The 18,279-nt window shown below is 53.7% G+C and overlaps 1 protein-coding gene and 1 long non-coding RNA gene across 22 annotated transcripts in view; one reads left to right on the forward strand and one right to left on the reverse strand.

Moving 5' to 3' along the window:
• Nucleotides 1–83: 83 nt before the first annotated feature.
• Nucleotides 84–2,074, reverse strand: TMEM208 (transmembrane protein 208). Of its 3 annotated transcripts, XM_025426473.3 has the most exons (6): nucleotides 1,916–2,074; nucleotides 1,385–1,480; nucleotides 902–961; nucleotides 687–823; nucleotides 443–527; nucleotides 84–343 (listed from the first exon to the last, which is right to left on the reverse strand). In XM_025426473.3, the coding sequence occupies exons 1-6, from the start codon at nucleotides 1,919–1,921 to the stop codon at nucleotides 206–208; spliced, it is 522 nt and encodes a 173-aa protein (XP_025282258.1). In that variant the 5' UTR covers nucleotides 1,922–2,074; the 3' UTR covers nucleotides 84–205. The 3 variants fall into 3 exon arrangements, with proteins under 3 accessions (XP_025282258.1, XP_048965651.1, XP_025282260.1); XM_049109694.1 differs by lacking the exon at nucleotides 1,385–1,480 and having other exon boundaries at nucleotides 1,916–2,016; XM_025426475.3 differs by lacking the exon at nucleotides 1,916–2,074 and having other exon boundaries at nucleotides 902–1,047.
• LOC118354682 (uncharacterized) overlaps nucleotides 2,054–18,279 on the forward strand; it is a 21,686-nt gene continuing 5,460 nt past the window's right edge. For 2 of the 19 annotated variants that reach the window (XR_007410518.1, XR_007410531.1), the window contains exons 1-6: nucleotides 2,054–2,172; nucleotides 5,299–5,400; nucleotides 9,359–9,435; nucleotides 12,215–14,037; nucleotides 15,188–17,181; nucleotides 17,266–17,362. This is a non-coding gene — a long non-coding RNA (uncharacterized LOC118354682). The other 17 variants (XR_007410535.1, XR_007410533.1, XR_007410527.1 and 14 more) reach the window with 17 other exon arrangements.

The raw sequence follows: 18,279 nt of genomic DNA on the forward strand, positions 1-18,279 counted from the left end.
CACCACACTCAGTCTGTAGCATGAGGCTAATACCAAAGGACTGGCTCTTCCTACCTGTCCCTTCATTATCACCCACACAGCGATTAGCCACATTCTGAGCCATTTATTCAACAATCCTATACCTTAGACTGCTTTTGGGCCTTGGACTAGGCCCTCCTTGCTCCTGGCATGGGGGCCATGCAGCCTGTGGCCAAAACGTTGATGGCTATAACCGCTTCATCTGCCGCCGCTCCTGTCGGCGCTGCCGTTTCTCATTGTGCTCTGGTGCTGGGGTGCCACTGTCTGCTGTGAACCACGGGCCCAGCACATTCACCCAGAGGAGGTAAAGGGCCCGGCCCGGAGCCTAGGAAAGAAAAGGTAACTTGAAGCCAGGTGCAGGAAATGAAAGAAGAGAAGGGTTAGATGTTCCAGCCCCTTCTTGGGAGCCCTACAACCCACGCACCAGAAGCCAGAAGGACCAGATGTAGAGGGAGAAGCAGCTGAGCACCTGCACGATGGCTGTCAGTAGGATCACATCCTTAAGGTGCCTGTGGACAGAAGGGAGGCTGCAAGGCCCAAAAATAGTAGATGGGCCCCAGTTCTTCTATCCTCTTCAAGTTGTGGGCAGTTGTGGGTCTTGGGCTATCTGGGCCCCAAGACCCCAGCCCGGGGGCCGCTCACCTGGGCTGGCAGCGGGGGACACTCACTCTGCCATGCCCTGCTCCATGTTGAGGTCCATTCCACCATCCATCAGGGCCCCATCCTCAGAAAAGGCTGCCCGTGCCATCGAGCTCATAGAGTGGTAGCTGGCCCCATATACTGCCAGACTAAAGCCCAAGGCCATCTGCAGAATAAGAATGGTATCACAGGCCAGCCAGTAATCCTATCTGCTTATCCACTTCCCAGGCTGGGGGACACTTACCCAGGCCCAAAATGAGGCAGATGAATAGAAGAACACCAAGGTCACAAGACAGTAAATGGCCTGTAAGCAGATACATGATCAGGCTGGGATCAAAAGCTGCCCTAAACCATGGGCCTTCCTGGACTCTGACCAAGAGTTAGGCCAGGCTGTGGAAAGAGGTTGTTACTCATAGGGTTGGTGGGGGGAAAAGGAACTGTTCCCTAAGTTCTGAGTACCCAGACCCCCCTCTGATATGTCAGCCCAGGAAAGGATGGGTTCAAGTCTATTTGAGCCTCAAACTCTCATTTCGTTTTTGGTTTGGTTTGGGTTTGACTACTCCGCAATTTCTTTGTGCCAGGATTCATTCTCCTTTCATTTTAATTGTAGTTTTCTTCTGGAAAACTACACATGGCTGTCATATACCCCCCTCTACCCCGGACACCCAACACACACCAGAGCTGACTCTGGGATCTCGGGTGGGCACAGAAGGAGGTAGGCACTTACATTGGCCCCCAGTATGATCCGCAGATAGAACTTCAGAGTCTCTCTGTTCTCTTCAAATATCTGCTTCTTCCCTCTGGTGCCCACTTTGCCCTTGGGCTGCAGAGGGATGGTAAAATGCTATCAGAGCCCTCCTCAGCCAGGGTCCTCCTCACCCTCCCCACCAGCCTGGTCAGGTACACAATTACACCTGCACTTAAGCCAGGTCCCCATGGTGCTCAAATCTAGCACAATCCTTGGGATGTCCACCCCTCCTCTAGTCCATCCTGCTTAGGGCTGACACCATTTGTGCAACACCCCTAAGGCCTGCGGCCCGGCCTGGTACCGTCTGGCACTGACGCCCACTCCCCACCCGCTGCACTTCTGGTATGGCGGTGCGCCGCTCTATTTCCCCGCTAGCTCTAGTGCCATCTGGCCGCTGCAGGGCGCCCCCCTCTGGCAGACCCGCTTCCCTCGATGTCTCTCCTTTGTTTTCAGTCTCCCCGGCCCGGGAATCCTCGCCGTAGCGAACCCCGCCCTCCCCGCCCTCCTTACCGCCATAGCGCGACGCAAACAGCCAGCGAGGAAAACGAGGGAGAGCGACTGAAACCGCGGTCAGTAGGTACCACATCGGCAGCAAAGGCACTTCCGGTGCAGACCCAAATCGTCACAACTGTGACGGAAGTGGGGACGGTCCGCTTCCTTCCCAAGGCCCTCCCCCCTCCCTCAGTCCGTAGGACTACACTTCCCAGAAAGCCTTGCACGGGGGCGGAGGCGGCAGGGATGCGATGGCGGAGTCGCTGCCCCTGGAGGTGAGAGGAGGCGGCCCTCAGGCCTAGCTTGGGACAGGCTCCGCCCTCGGGGTCCCGGGCTGTGGGGAGGGGCTGTCAGCTCGCCCGGCTCCGCCTGCCTGGCGGGAACGACCTGCCCGACAGATCCCAGGACCTGCAGGCTATGGGTAACGGCCCCGCCTTTGGGCCACCCCATCCCCTTAGCTTGGGGGAACCGTCCTCTCCTCCATCGGCCCCACGAGGTGGCTGCCCTGTCACCTCAGCGAGGACAGTGTCTCTGCCTACTCCCTTCTCTAGAGATGGCCGCCCCTCCCCCTCAGTTGTGGAATATGTCCGTTCCATCCCCTCGTCCCCGAAGGGTAACCGATTTTATTCTCTTTGACCCCTTGGGGTGATCACTCCATTCCCTCTGTGCCGAAAGGCGGCAGTCCCCTCCCCCTGGCAGTGGGAGACCGATTCCCCGCCCCCATCAACTCTGAGCACAGTCGCTGAATTACTTCACAGAGGACAGGCCTGCTCCCTACTCCCTCGGCCCATAGTAATGAGTCCTTCACCCTATGGGATGTTTGCTCTTTTTCCTTAGCCTGGAACAGGACCACTCTGCCGCCATTGGCCGGAGAAAGAAAACAGATTTTGTTCCCAGTGGCCTCTTGGGATGGCCTCTCTGTCCCTTTTGCCTTGAGAGTTGGCAGCTCCCGCTGCTGCCCACGGGAGACAAGCCACCCATTCCTCATCAGCCCTGGAATGCTGCTCCTTACCCTTAGCAAGAAGAGGACAGCTCCCACCCCCTTTAGCCCACTGCCTGGCATCTTTTATCTCCTGCACCCTGGAGAATGTCTACTACATAGATCCCAGGAATGACCAGTCATATCTAATAGTAGCTCCTTAGGATGGGGTTCATGGGATGGTGACTCCATCCTTATCATTGCCTCATCTTCCCTCTAGAAAAGCCACCCCCCTTCTCAGCTCAAAGAATCATGTTCCCTCCTCTCAATGAGGATAGGTTTGTTGCCCTCTCCCTTTGTTTTTTGGGCTGGTTGCTGAGCCTCCAGAAGACAGGATGGCCACTGTCTTAACTGGCTTAGACAGGCTTCCCTGCCTCCCCCTGGGGTTGGGGGTTTAGTGAATCCCAATCCCATCAATATTCTCTTCCCCATGCCTAGCTCTCCTGGCCCCGAAGGCAGTTCTCCCCAGTCCTCTCAGTAATGATCTGCTTTATTTTCCCCACTCCTTCCCTGAGCAAACCTTTGGTGAAAATTGAGGTAGAGGGCTTTGGTGAAAATAGGGATGGAGGACTGTCCATCTTTAATTCAATCCAGTAAGTATTGGCTGAGTACCTTCTGTGCGCTAGGGATCAAAGAAAGGGGGCTGGTGAGGTCAAGGTCAAGGAAGGGCATTCCCGGAAAGAGGCCCACACAGGCAAAATGTAACAAGCATGGTATGGTTGTAGGACAGTGGGAATAATGAACTGGGGAAGCTCCGGGTTCAGGGGTCCAGTCAGGTGTAGGGCCTAGCCAGTGCTGACCCAAGAGTGGAGATTTTGTCCTGAGGGCACTGGAGTACCCTGAGGGTTTTCATCAGGGACGTGCTAAGATTGAAAGCTGTTTTTTAGGAAAATTAACCTTGTCACAGTGTGCAGAATGACTAGCCAGGCTGAGCCTGGAGGCAGGGAGGTCAGGTGGGAGACTGCAGAAGGAATCCAGGTCTGGGGTGATAAAGTTCTGGGCTATTGAGGTGCTAAAATTTCAAAGGTAGAAATATTTGTAACAGCAATCCAGCAATCATTTATGGAACATCTAGATGTCAAGCACATCATCTCTATTAAATACACACACACACACACACACACACACACACACGGTATGGAAACTGAAGCTCAGATAAGTCAGTTACCTTGCATCAGGTCACACAGGTCACACAGGTCACACAGCTTGGAAGTAGTAGAGCTGGGATTTGAATGAGTCTGTGTTATCCTGGCCTAAGCCTGTGTTGTACATGTGTATCTGACAGAAAAGGACAGAAGAGCATAAAGAGTTAGTATTATCAGGATCTTCAGGCAAGATGCACTATTGGCATTGAAGCTCAGATGCTGGAAAATTGGGAGGAAGGGATGCTTTGGACTAAGAATATGAATTTTAGTTGAGATGAAGGTGATGGTAAAACATTTAGATGATGGACCCTGTGGACAATTGGCAACACCAGACTATCACATGAATGATGAGACGATATGGGGATATTGAATTGTTGGTTTTATGTGTAGAGGTAACCGTTGAAGCCATGCAAATGAATTTATTATCCCAGGAAGTAAAAGATTGAAAGACCCAGGTCTGAGCCCTGGAAGCCACAGAAGAATCCAGAAATAGGGCAATTAGAGTGAAGGGTGGAGCTCTAGAAAACAGAGTTTCTTAAGAGCCCATGAGGGACGATTTCAGAAGAAAATAATAGTTAATATTAAGTCATTCTTTGCCTCACCAGTGACTCCCTCCCCAATCCCTGATAGGGCCCCCAACCTCATGATCCCCAACCTCATAGGCCATAGGTGGAGGGAGGGCCTGAGCACCTGGGCTGGGCCCTGCTGGGATCATATCTTAACAGCCAGCTGAGAAGGCAGTGGAGAAGATGGGAAAAGAGGGAGGACCCAGAGCCTGATCTGTGAGGGCAGGAGGAAGGGGTGTGATTTCCAAAGTTCAGAGAAGGACACCTGACCTACTGTGTCCTAGGTCTTGTGCAAAACACTTTACTGTTCTTAAATTCTCACCACAACCCATTTAAATCTTGCTATGATTGCCATTTTACAGATTAGAAAAAGAAAGGCTCAGAGAGGTCAGTTGATGATAGAGTAAGGATTTGAACTAGGTTTACCTGGTCTTAATGCTCAGGCTCTTTTTACCAAACTGAGTGGGAAGTTTGCTTTTTATCAGTCTGTACAAACCTGCATCCAGGCAGGGCTCGGGAATGGTTTGTTCACAGTAAAGATGCTCAGAGGCTGGAGAGCCAAGTGAAGACCCCACGAAGCTTAGGATTCAAGATGAACTAGATAGAAGCCAGTGTCTCAGTCCCCTTAGAGTGATGGTACTATGAGCTGGAGAGGGTTCCAAAGGCCCTCAGCTCTAACAGTTCCCAATGCCCTCTGTCTTTTCCCCTCAGATGCTCACATATATTCTGATCTTCCTGCCTCTGTCAGATCAGAAAGAGGCCTCCCTCGTGAGTCGGGCTTGGTACTCTGCAGCCCAGAATGCCCTTCGGGAGGTAAGGTGGCCACCCTCACCTGGCCCATTCTCAGTTGTATCTCACTTCAGTTTCCCCGTGGCCCTGCTTATACATAGTCCATTCATTCATCCATCCATGCATACATAGACATACATTACATTCATACACACTTGACTCTGGGTACAGTGCCTAGACTCTACAGATGAGTAAGACATAGTCCCCTACCCCAGTGAAGGAGAAAGACAAGGACATGGGTGACCATGATATCATGTGCTTGATGCTGTGACACTGGAATGATGGGTGCCACTAGAACAGGAAGAAGGACATCCAGAGGAGACCAGCAGCGTCAGGGAAGGCTTCCTGATGGCATAGGATGAGGGTGAAGGTTGGTCTTCCAGCACTGATGACAGCACAGGTAAAGGCACCAAGATGTGAAATATGAAATAGTTCTGGTAACAACCACACAAGTTCCATATGACTAGAACTAAAATGTGTGTAGAAGTGATGGGAGATGAGGCCGGAGAGGGGTCAAACCAAAGGCTGGCACTAGTGCTAAGGCTCCATCCTATTGACCATCACGCAGCCTTTAAAGGAATGTTAAGGCAGGGGAGTGATATGATGTGATGTGTCTTAGAACTCTGCCGTGCTGAATGGACTGGAGAGGGTGAGTCAGGGTGTAGGGAGACAGCCCAGCTAGGAGATGAACGTACACATCTGTGACAGTTTGAAGGGCAAGCAGTGACCGCTCCTTATTTTCATTTTGACCTCTTTAATTACTCCTGAGTTTTCTCATTAGCTGACCATTTGTATTTCCCTCTCTTGTTTATTCATGGATTTTATCCATTTAACCATTGGCATCTTAGTATTTTTCTTATCAGTTTGTATGAACCTTTTATACATTAAAGAGATGAATCTTTTAGATATTTATTGAAACATATTCCTAATATATTTGCCTTTGTATTTGATTTGTAGATACATGCTTATTTCTGAGATACAGAGGTTAAATTTCTATGTTGTTGATTCTAAACATCTTTTGCTTTCTTATTTCTTCCATTGCTTTTTAAACTTGGAGACCCCTTACCTCTTCAGTGATTCAATGTTCAATGTACACTCAAATTTCTCTTCCTTTTTTTTTTTTACTTAGACTCAATTTTTTAGAGAGGTTTTAGGTTCACAACAAAATTGTTTATTCTGTTTTATGGCTTGAATTTTTATAGTAATTTTTTAATTGGTGAAATTTATTTTGATTTATGATCTGAGGTAAGAAGCTAAACTGATGAGTTTTCAAATAGCCCTAATACCATTTACATATAATCTTCCTCTTTCCTGCTGTGTTGGACTCCTCCTCTGTCATATATTAAATGTGTGTATAAAAGTAGGGTCTGTTGTCACGTTATCTATCTAATGTCACTGAGCTTAGTGTCTAAAGAAATTTGATTTGGACTTGTTGAAAATTTGAAGTGTGAGGCATCTAAATGGTGAGAGACAGTTGGTTGTTGGATTTCTGAGTGAAGAATTCAAGAGAAGGGTCTAGATATTAAATACAGAGTTGGGTATCACTAAGAATGAGGGGAGGTTGAAACCATGGATCTAAGTCACATCTCCCAGGAAGCACATGAAAAGCCATAGGAACAGCAAGTCACAGAATACCCCAGAGGAGTACACCAGTCCAAGGGCATGGGAAGGAGGAGGCACCTACAGAAGAGATGCCAGGGATCTAAAGTGGAGAGCTTTACAGGACTGAGTGGATGACTAACAGTGCCAAATCCCATGAAGAGTCCAGAAAATAAAGAACGGATAGTGTCCATGATGTCTGAGGTCCAGGGAGGTCCCCAGTGACTTCAGCAACATTTGATATCTGGGGGAAAAAGCCAGGAGGGTGGAAGAGTGAATGAGATAAGAAGGGACATGTAGAAAATGACCTCTTTTGCAAGAAATTTCCCCAGGAGAGGAAGGAAATAAATAGGGCAATAATGAGAGGTTGAGGGGATTCGACAAAGAATTTTCAATGGGAGAAATCTCAAATGTGTTTATATGCTGAGGAGAGTCATAGAGGAGGGGTGAATGTGAATGCATGAAGAAGAGACGTGAGAAATAGAGGATGCCACCTGAGGTAATACAAGGCCTGGTCTTGGATAGGGTGGAGAGGATGTCACCCCTCCTGCGCAGGACATGGAGAGGTGGGAGCGGCAGTGTGGCACGGTTTGCTGAGGAAGTTCCTCTGAGGTTTGTGGCCTCTTTGCTGAGCAAATTTGGAGGCCACATTGTCTTAGGGGAGGGAGAAGAGAGGTAGAGGCCAGAGTCTCAACACAGAGGCTTGGAATATTCACAGGGCAGAAGGGCAAGTTACCAGAGCTGCTCACAGAGGCCTCACTCACTCAGATGGATGCTGCCTGTCTGTGCCTCACCCTGTGCACAGCACTTGAGAGTTGGTAGTAAGAGGGAGGTAAGCACAAGCCAAAAGGAGTGAGTAGGGGTACCACACTCAAAGTCCTGTGTAGCACACGGGGGATGGAGAGAAGATTCAGGAAAGACTTCATGGAGAAGGGGATGCTTGTGCTGAACCTAGAAAAAGGAATAAATATTTGCTAAATAGACAAGTAGGAGAGTAGGTGCCACCCTAGCCCTATGACCAAACAGAAAAAGCAGCCAAGCAGAGGCCTGGCAGCATAAGACAACCATCAGAAGCTGCCATTCCCAGAGCCAGGGCTGGGGAGGAAGGGGGCGGGCAAGGGTAAGCTGGAGCTCTTGAAGTAGGCAGGGCTCCAGTGCTGGCTGGGAGCTCAGCCTCCAGCCCGCGGAGGAGAGAATCATCAGGGGGTTGAAGAGCACAGTTTGCCTTCTGTAAGAATCATCTGGTGACAGTACCAAGGCTAGATTGGAGCCAGAAAGACCTGGGGCCAGGACCCTCAGAAGGGGAAACTGCTATAATGTATTTCTGAGAGACAATACCAGAACCTGAACTAAGGCAAGAGCAGTGGGGCAGGAGCCAAGGGACAGGCTGCAGTGTCTAGGGGAGATGAGATGCAAGGGACTTTGGTCACTGGGTGTGCAGAGTAAGGGAGGGTCTAGAATGGCTCCCCAATCTCTGACTTTGGTGACCTGGTAGAGGGCACTGAGAGTTTAGGAGAAGGGGCAGCGCCAGGGGACAAGACAGTGAATTCAGATGTGTGTTGCCTCCGTGTATCTGGCAAGGTCCCTCAGGTTCCCAGGGTCTGCTTTCTGGAAAAAAGATGTGGACTGCAAATAAAGTAGTTGGAATGGGATGAAGTGCAGTCTGCCAGGGTGCACGTGAGGGCAACAGATAGTGTGGGCATGTGTGTGCATGTGTGGTGGGGTGGAATATACCCCTTTGGTGGAGCTCACTCCTCTGTGGATTGGGTCCCTCTCTTCTTTGGTGGCCCCAAAAGAGGCTGATGGGGAGCAGGCAAGAAGATAGGAGGAGAGCCAGGCAGGCAGAACCATGGAATCCCCAGTGGGAGATAGCACGGGGGAGATTGGCCATCTGTAGGAGGTGGTGTGGAAGAAAGGATACTCGTGGGAGGCCTACAGAGGAGCCCCCAGATGTTGATGACCATGCTGGCAGGGAGCTGTTGCCAGGAATGAGAGATTCTGTGGGGGCAGTGATGGAGGGGTGAGTGGGTGAGGCAAGAGGTAACAAGGTGGCTGCATGCTGTGGGCGTGCCAAGAGGCCTGAGTGCCAAGGAAAGGGGAGAAGCAGGAGTGGTGAGAAGAGAAGGTGTAGGACCAAAGGAGGCCTTTTGTTAGTTATGACTCCGGGGTATTTGTAAACTGAGGAAGGAGCAGTGAACGGCAGGGACTGTGGGTTCCTATAGGAGAAGGTGGGGGCAGGCCCAGTAAGTGGAGAAAAGGGGATTAGGAGAGCAGAAAGAAGGAGATTAGTTAGGATGGGTCCTGCCGGGAGCTGGCTGGTAGATGTGAGCAGGGCAAAGGGAGCGTCTTCTCACATGGTGGCTTTGGCTTCTTTTTGAAACAGAACAGGTCTTCTCTGTGAAGGTCAAAGGTCGGAATAAGGGGAGGATGCCACCTTTGCATCAGGGGCTGGAGAGAATGGTGAGCTTGGAGAGAAACCTTGAGGGGGATAAGAGAGCCAGGGGTGGAGGTGGCAGGGGGGGAGGCGAGAGGGGAGTCTGTGGCTTCCACAAATGAGTTCTGTACCCCAAGCACAAACCAAGAGGAGGCAGCGGTTCCATAATGCCTTGCAGGGGGGTGGGGGGTGCAGGGCAAGAAGAAGGGGCACAGCAGCATGGCAGGGGCAGGGCCACAGGACCCCAAAGGGAGGTGGTCAGGGGAGAGGTTCTTGGAGTCCAGCAAAGAATGAGAGGGCAGGAGAAGCAAAGTGGGCAGTTGGGAGTAGACTGGCATAGAATAAGAGAGTGAAGACGAGGAGGCCAGGGTCAGAGTCCGAGACCGTAGAGCCTACCATGTTGGCACCGGGGCTGCTCCAGCTAACCGTGAGCTCTAGATGGGATGCCGATGAAGGCCTGTGGGTGCCTCTGCAGAACTCAGCCCCACCTGGGCTGGGAGCACTGGAAGGCCAGGCCACGGGTACATGGCACCTAGGGCTCTGCTGACATCCCACCACCACCATACCCCAGAGAGTAGTTTATAGAACTTATTGGCAAGAGCCATCTCCCAGGGCCCAGATGGTAAGGAAATAGTGCCCCCTGCTAGTAGGTGCTACCGAAGATTCTGGCTCACCAAGGCATGGCTGGGGTTTAGGCCTCACCAGGCCAGGCGAGGGTGCTGGACTGGTGACTTCTTATTCTCTGTGACTTGCCCCCACTTAAGCATATTTTTTTCTCAAATAAGAAGGTAGATAAGGGAGATCCCCTCCCCCCGCCGCCACCGCACACACCCAGGCTCTGCACATTTTGGGGAGAGCCCTGGTTGTCTGCTCCTGGGCTGGTCACCATGAAGAAGCTCTGGACCACTCAGCTTCTGCTCTCCACTGCCTTCTCCTACCTGGGGGATTTATAAAGGGCCAGCGGAGCCACTGGAAATGACCCCAAGGTCTAACTCTTCTCTAGAGACTAAAGCCCATGGGTGCCTGGGCCTACATTTTCTTTTGTTCTCCAGAAGAAAATATATGATTCCTGTGCCAGCAGATAGGACAGCCATTCCTCTATCAGATGGCTTTCCAAGTCTGCACACAAGCCCACAGTCTCAGCTCAGGGCTTCACAAGGTACAATGAAATCCTGGCCTCTCACAGTCAAGGGATGTGTGTCCCTTTTAGCAGATTTAGGGCACTTCCCAAATGACTTGGTATTTACTCTTAGGAGGCCAGCATTGGGAAAGGAGGGGGGGGCGCTGTTTGGCTCCTCTGTGGACAGGGCAGCTGAAGCTAGAGCTTACAGTCCTCCTTTGGACCTCTAGAAGCATCTCCCTTGGGCCGAGGAAGGGCCCTCCTACACTGGGGCCAAAGACCACAACTCAGCAGCCTCCTCCTTCTGCTGTTCTGCTCCCCACAGATGATTGGTATCCCGAAAGGGCTGCTCCTGGGCACCTGCACTTGGAGTCCAGGGCAGACCACCTGGATGATGCTTTAGAGGCTGTCCCTTCCCCACAGAAAACAGTGGGGAGCAGGGAGGCGGTCTCAAATCTCAACACACACTCTCATACATCTCCCAACAGCTGCTGGAAAGCCTTTAGACCAAGCTCTGCCCCTATATTTGGGGGGTTTTCCTGCCACCAGTCAGCCCTGGACTTGGACTCTAGGTTGATGGCCGGTGCTCCCCCACTCAGCTGCTCATCTACCTTGTTCATAGGGAGGCAGTGGGAGAGGGGAGAACATGAGAACATTCCTGGCCCCCATGGCTCAGGAAGGAAGGAAATGAAGGACTGTGGTTGCTGGAGTGTGGGGGGAGGGACACAACATGATGGCAGGGGTGGCGCTGCCTCAGCAACCAGCTACGGGCCCTGTCTTGCACTTGCAGCCACAGCTCACTCTCCATCATCACACTGGCCCCTCTGTCGGCAGGGCCTGGAAACGGCTGGAGGTCGGCTTTACCCCTCCTTCTAAAACCTTTCCTCCCAGATCTTTGCCTCGCCTTGAATCACCTTCCCCGCCCACTGGGATCTTCTCTCTCTCCCTAAATCTGAGAGAGGGACCCAGGCCCTTGCGGTTCCCACTAGTCCGCTGCCTCCCAGCGTCCACGAGGGGGAGCTGTGGGAAGTGTTCCTCTCTTCCACAAGGACCACATCCCGGGATGGGGTCTGGATAGGGAGCCTGGTTTGAGCCCTGATTCCTGTGGAAGCCGGCAGAAGCTGACCCCCATTTCTTCCCACACGTTCTTTCCCATGATGGCAGCTATAGGAGCTGCTTCTCTCCGTGGCAGAAGTCAGCCTGGTTTCTCCACGCAGGAATGGGATTCCTGTGTCTTCCTGGGAGAATCGTGTTAATAAGTATCTTGCAGGAGTGCATATTATGTGTCATTTCTACCTTTCTGAATCCCTTTGATGACGTTCTGTGGGGTAGAATCAGGGAGCATTAGCTTGTTATTGCAGGGACTGACAGGACAGATATTTTAGAGAGCTTCCTTTCCTGCATCAGGATCATGTTGATACATTAAAACAAGAGCCTTTAGAACCATTTGCCAGCAACCTAGCCATCCATCAAGAGCAGATGAGAAGCCAAGCCCTCCTCTCCCTCCCCCACACCTGGTATAACTCCCCTCTGGCACAAAATCGTGGAAGGTCCTATGAAAACTGGGGTTCCCTAAATTCCTAGACAAGCCAGGCTATCTCCCCAACTTAGCCCTGAGCCCACCTCCAGGCTCCACCCCACACCAGTCATGGATTTCCCACTCTCATTCCCCTGTTCCCCTATAGCAAGGACAGCCCCACACTCTTGGCACATCAAGATTCATCCTCTTGAGATCCCACAGAAGTGGGAGGCTTCTCCTTCCTTATCTGGACAGGTAAGACAGACCCTCCAGAGATGAGCCCCAGGGGTCACAAGCACTTCTTGAACTCTGGAGCCTGCGGGGCTCACACGTGTTGGTACACACATACACAAAACCCCTTTTTGCAAACATTCATGTGGCTGAGATACTAAGGCCACCAGGGGATCTAGGGCTCACTGCCTGACCTAGGCCTCTGGCACCTGGGCCACCCACGGTCGTGGTGAGTGACAACTGCTTTGCTTCTAACTGCCTTCAGCTGTTCTGAGGGCTATTTATATTCTCTTGAAAAAGTGAGGGAGGCTGGTTGCTTAGTTAATGCTGAGCTCTGACTCCCTGGAGTGGGAGCTGAGCCCATGGGTCTCAGGGCACCTTTTGAAAGTCCCAAAGTTTGGGATCCAGCATACTTAGTCCTACCCCCTAGCAGCTTTTCTGGCTCTCCTCCAGGCTATCCCAAACCCCTATACCCAGCAGGCCAGCTCTCTACCCTGTCCCCGCTCCTCTGTAGGCATCCAGTCCCATCCATCACTAACATTCTTGCCCTCCCCTCACAGGCATCCCCTTTGAGCCCCAGAGTGACTCATCTTCCCCCTTCCCACCAGCACCCCGTCAACCACACACGACACTGCACACCACAGTGGGTCCCCATTGTGACAGGGCCCTTTCCTGACCTGCGAGTGACTGGCCACCAGACTTGATGGCCAATACCCTCTGAGGCCAGAGGGCTAACCCCATCCTGCTGCCACCCCTTAGACAAATGTGCAGTACAACATCCCTGTGTCCTCTGCCTCCCTTCCGGCCATCAAGAGCCTGGGCTTCAGGGGCATCACGTGCGTCGGCCTGACCAACCTGGATGGCTTGCCAGCTTCGCATCAGGTGCTGGAGGCTGTGGCCTACCACCTGGGCCCGCATCTGCAGAGCTTGTGCCTCAGTGGGGGTAGCCCCACAGAGGCGTCCTTTGTGGCCTTGGTCCTGGGCTGCCCGGCCCTGCGTATCCTTGACCTCAGTGGCTGCAACAGCCTCTTCGTATCGGGCATGCTGATGGCTCAGCCCGAGATGGCGCAGCTGGTCCAGCAGGTGTGGAGTGGCCTCCGTGAGCTCAACTTGGCTGGCCTGCGGGACCTGACCGACCTCAGTTTCAGCCGGCTCCGCCACTGTGCCCCCAACCTGGAGCGCCTCTCCTTGGCCTACTGTCACCCACCTTTGAGCTAGGCCCAGCCCAGGGCTCTCTTGGCCCCCAAGACTTCTCCTGCTCCCAACTCTCCTTCCACAACCTGCTGCAATTTGTGAAGGAAAGGGCTGGTAGGCTATGTGGCCTGGACCTGAGTGGTACCGGCTTGCTCCCCGAGGCTGCCAAGGCCCTGGCTCAGGTGGCCGGGCTGCAGCTGAAGGAGCTGAGCCTGCGTGCCTGCCAGGACCTCTCCACAGGGGCTGTGGCTGCCCTTTGCCGTCTGCAATCTGGCCTCACCTCCCTGGACCTCAGCGGCTGCTCAGAACTGGCCGACGGGGCTCTCCTGGCCATCAGCCGCGGCCTGGCGTGCCTGCAGTGCCTCCTCCTGAGGAAGCTGCAGCGGCTGACGGACACTGGATGCACAGTGGGGAGCCCTGGGGGCCCTGCGGGAGCTGCACAGCCTGAACTTGGCAGAGTGTGGCCGGGTGAGCGGGTGGGGCCTGGCCCGGGCCCTGGGCTCAGGGCGCAGAGCTCCAGCCCCCTTGGCCTCCCTCAGCCTGGCCTACTGCTCCTCACTCAAGGTGAGCCCGTCATCCCCTCCTTTCCCTCCTCAGGGCTGGGGAAGCTGCAACTGCAGCAGTGAGGAGGCATTGCCCCGTGTTGATGGCCAGGGAACAGCAGTGAGAACTAGGCTAAGGACACGGGGAGAGGAGCCTGGACGGACAGTGCTCCTGCCAGCATCCTCTCCTCAGCCCCTACTGTGGGCCCGGATAGAGGGAGGCCCAAGGGGACCAGGCTGGCCCAGCCCACAAGCCGGCACACACCTCCCGCACCAGGTGCTTGGAGACCCCTGTAAGTCCCCCTGGGTAGGAGGACTGCCAGTGGGTGTTCCGGAGGCAGGGAGGGCAAGAGGGGGCTCTGTGGGGAATGGCTACTGAGGTTACCCAAGGAGGTTGCTCCAGAGGTCTGACCCAGGTAATGTGACCTGCAAGTCACGATCATTTGTTGGCTGCAGCCAGTTCCTTCAGTAGGGCTCAGCCCTGTCCCCCTGGGCGGTGTCCCTAACTTGGCAATGTCAGTCTTTCCCTCTTTAGTGGATGGTTTCTTCAGCCTCTCAATGTGCCCAGGGCATTCCCAACCTGAAAGCCGTCCCTCGGTCTTTCCTCCACAGGCACTCCTCTTGCCTTGCCCCACCCCGTCTTCCCATTAGCACCAGGCGTCTCAGCTGCTCTCCCTGGGGCCCTGTGTTCTTATGTCTCTTACTTCTTTATGAACCAGCTTCCTCTACTCTGCCCTTAGCTCGGCACTCCTGGCAGGTGGCAGCCCTACCCCCACGGTGACCTCACAGTTCTGCTTCAAATTCTAGAGGGAGCACATCTGATTGGCTCAGCTAGGGTCAGATGTCCATGATGGTCCAATAAGCTGCGGTCAGAGGGCTGCCTCAGCGCACGGCTCCAGCCAGGTCTGGGAGCACAGACGGGGCAGGTTCTTCAGAAACTTGCACCTGCATCCTTCCCGCCCCAGCCTATCTAGGCCTCAGTCCTCCAGCAAACTCCTCCTGGTGTCCCCCCACCACCACCTTTTACCAGCACAGGGACATTTTGCTTGCCTCCATGGACCATCTGGTAGTTCCCTGTTGCCTGTGGGGCTGGAACCTTGGCAGAACCTTCCTAGGGACCCCTGCACAAGCCACCTGCCCATTGCTGTCTCCCTTCTCCACTTCCCTCCTAGGATGCCTCAGTGTACTCCCTCATCCCAGTGCTGGGCCCAAGCCTCACGGTGCTAGACTTATCCTCCTGTGTGGCCCTCACCAACAGGACCCTGCAGGCCATCCGTGCCTCCCTAACCCACCTGTCAGTCCTGCGCCTGGCCTGGTGCAAGGAGCTCTGAGACTGGGGGCTTCTGGGGCTGGGGGACCCAAGTGATGAACCTACACAGGAGCCCCAGGTACAGGACATGCGAGTGGCGGGGGCCCTGGGCACAGCTGCCTTCCTGCCCCTCCTAAGTATTTTTGTCTAGGAGCATTTGAGGGCCAAACTCAGGAGGAACCTGAAGAGCAGGAGCTTCTTCCCACAGCTACATCAAGAGCTGGAGCATCAAGCCTTGGGCCCCAAGGACCCTTCTCCCCAGCCACAGGGCTCTTCCCTGCTCATGCTGCGGGCCCTGCGGGAGCTGGACCTCACAGCCTGCAGCAAACTAACTGATGCCAGTTTGGCCAAGGTGTGGGGCTGGGGCAGTGGGGGTGGATCGCTGAGGATCTTGGCATTAGACCCAGGCCCAGGTCAACCCACTTCTTGCTTGGAAAACATTCCATTCTCTTTGGCTTCTGCTACTTCTGGCTTTGCCATTCCTCCGGCTGGGCGTGGAAGAACCTGGAAGGGCCCTGGGGCCCAGTACCATGCTATACCCTCCCACACCCCCATCCTTGCAGGTGCTCCAGTTCCCTGAGCTGAGGCAATTGTCACTGAGACTATTGCCAGCACTCACGGACAAGGGCTTGGTGGCCGTGGCCAGGGGCTGCCCCAGCCTGGAGCGCTTGGTGCTGAGTCACTGCAGTCTCCTCAGCAACGAGGGCTGGTCCCAGGCAGCCAGCTCCTGGCCTAGGCTGCAGCACCTCAATCTGGCCAGCTGCGGGCAGCTCACAGAGCAGTGAGTTGTCTGAGGACGTCACGGTACAGGGGCTGGGCTGGGTCCCCATGCCAGCTCAGGGGCTCATCAGAGGCCTCCCCACAGAACTCTGGATACCGTTGGGCAAGCATGCAAGCAGCTCCAGATGTTAGATGTGGCCATGTGCCCTCGTATCAGCATGGCTGCCGTCAGGTGCTTCCAAGCCCAACTGCCCCAGGTGACCTGCGTCCAGTCCCGCTTCATGGGAGGGGCTGACCTGACCATAACGCTCTAGGCCAGGTCAGCAACCAACCCTGTGCCTCAGCAGAGTCCCCAGTCCTGGCCTGTTGACCTGGTTTGACTCAGTGCCTCCTGCCCTCCTCTGCCACATGCCCCCAAAGCCCCTTTCCCAAGCTATAAACCCCTTTCTCTAGGACTAGGGGTAGGACTAATCCAGGGAAGCCCAGCGGGCTTCCTGCCCCACTCTGCCCTATGGCTCAGCAGGAGCCTTTTCCAGCTTTATGTTGCTGCCACAGGCCGCTGGAAATGCCAGCTCCTGCTCTCCTGGCCAGGCCTGGATCTGGAGGCCAGGCCCACAGGTGGAATGCGTCTGGTACTGGGGAAGAGTAGACCTTGTGCCTCTTGCTCTGCCCACTTCTCACACCTAAGGCCTGTGCCTCACCTTGTTCCCTATTAGGAGCTCTCCTGGCCTCTACTAGCACTGAGTTTTAGCAGCCAAGCCACAGACTTTGTTATAAACCCAAACAAAATTAAAAATTCCAAATCTTACCTCCTTTTCTGAAGTTCTCAGACTACAGCCCCTACCCCCCACTTCAGGTGAAGCAGCTCACCCTAGCCCAGGGACAATGTGGAAAAAACACCAGAGGCACGTAGACAATTTCTTCCTTACACCTGACCAAAAGCCCTACAGGTGCCTCCAGAAGTCTTAACTTCCTCCCCAATATGGTGAGAGACTAGAAACCTGGATGCCTTTCCCTGCATGGGCCTCCAGGCATGTCCTGCAGCAAAGGCACATCCCAGCCAGATACGAGGAGCACAGTGATTAAGGATGCAGTGAGGCTGTCTTCAGGAAGAAAAAAAGACGACAGTATCTCTGGGTAGGTCATTAGAGGTGCCAGGGACTTCTCAACAGAAGCTCTGGGAAACTATCTGTCCACCAACTTTGTCCATCTGTCCCTCAGTTCTAGGAGCACCTAGCACGGCTGCCCGAGTGCCTGCAGACACTGCACTTTATGTGGTGATTCAGAGGTGCCAAAGCTCTCCTAGTCCCCAGGTCAGGTAGGAGGAGGCAAATTAGCCGACAGACAAGGACAGGCCAGGGCATAGGGTGTGCATAGAGGAACAGTGCCTGGACCTGGGAGCCTAAGAGAGCAAGGAACAGAGCCTGGGAGATCAAGGAAAGACTCAAGGCAGTGAAAAAGGAGAAGGGAAGGAAGAGGGCAATGACAAAGGATGAGGAAAGCACACATGGCAGGCCAGAGCTGGTGCTGGGGAGGACGGGGTGGGTGCCATGGGCTGCAGGGAGGATGCCAGCTTGGAGCCCACAGAGAACTCTGCAAGCCACAGGTCTCTTGTTAGACATCCTCAACCACAACATGTCTGCAACCCATCTATCCCAGCTGCTCAGTCAGGTAACTGTGAACATTATCCCATGGACAACAGAGAGGCACTGAAAAACACAGGATGGGGGTAGTGTGCATGTGAGTGTATATAACCTGATCAGCTTCGTGTTTGAAAAAGCACTTGGGTACTAAGGACTGCAAGAACAATACAGGAGGGAGGAAGTCAGATTCTCGCTACGATGCTGGTGGCCTGGACAAGGGAGTGGAGACACTGGGGAGGAAGAACTGATGGTATTGGAAGATTTAACGCATCTGGGATCCCCACGCCTGATTGCCATCTTGAGCTCAATAGCAAGTTTAACTTGAACTATTCCAAGTGTGGTGGGAAGTCTGAACATAAGAGTGGGCATGCTGGGCCCTGGAGGCCTGAGTGAGGAGCGGGTGCGCCTCCAGCACATTCTCCAAAGGAGATGCCATTTCATTAATTTTCAAGGTTAACACTGTTCAAAAAGGTGTGTGTGAAGGTGTTGAGAAAGAGAAGTAATGAGAGGCATGGAGGAGGTCAGAGCGGTGGCAGCTCTCAGCCTGCGCTGTGGGGTGCCAGCCTCTGAAACTGACCTCCAGCAAGGCCTA

The sequence above is a fragment of the Canis lupus genome, chromosome 5 (genome assembly GCF_003254725.2).
Source record: "Canis lupus dingo isolate Sandy chromosome 5, ASM325472v2, whole genome shotgun sequence".
In the NCBI taxonomy this organism is placed as follows: Eukaryota; Metazoa; Chordata; class Mammalia; order Carnivora; family Canidae; genus Canis; species Canis lupus.

What these genes read in the sequence shown, in the direction of transcription:
- TMEM208 (XM_025426473.3), bottom strand. An exon ending in ATGGAGCAGGGCATGGCAGA is followed by an intron (nt 528 to 686) that starts GTGAGTGTCCCC and finishes TTCTGTCCACAG; the next exon opens with GCACCTTAAGGATGTGATCC. An exon ending in TCTGGTCCTTCTGGCTTCTG is followed by an intron (nt 344 to 442) that starts GTGCGTGGGTTG and finishes TTTCTTTCCTAG; the next exon opens with GCTCCGGGCCGGGCCCTTTA.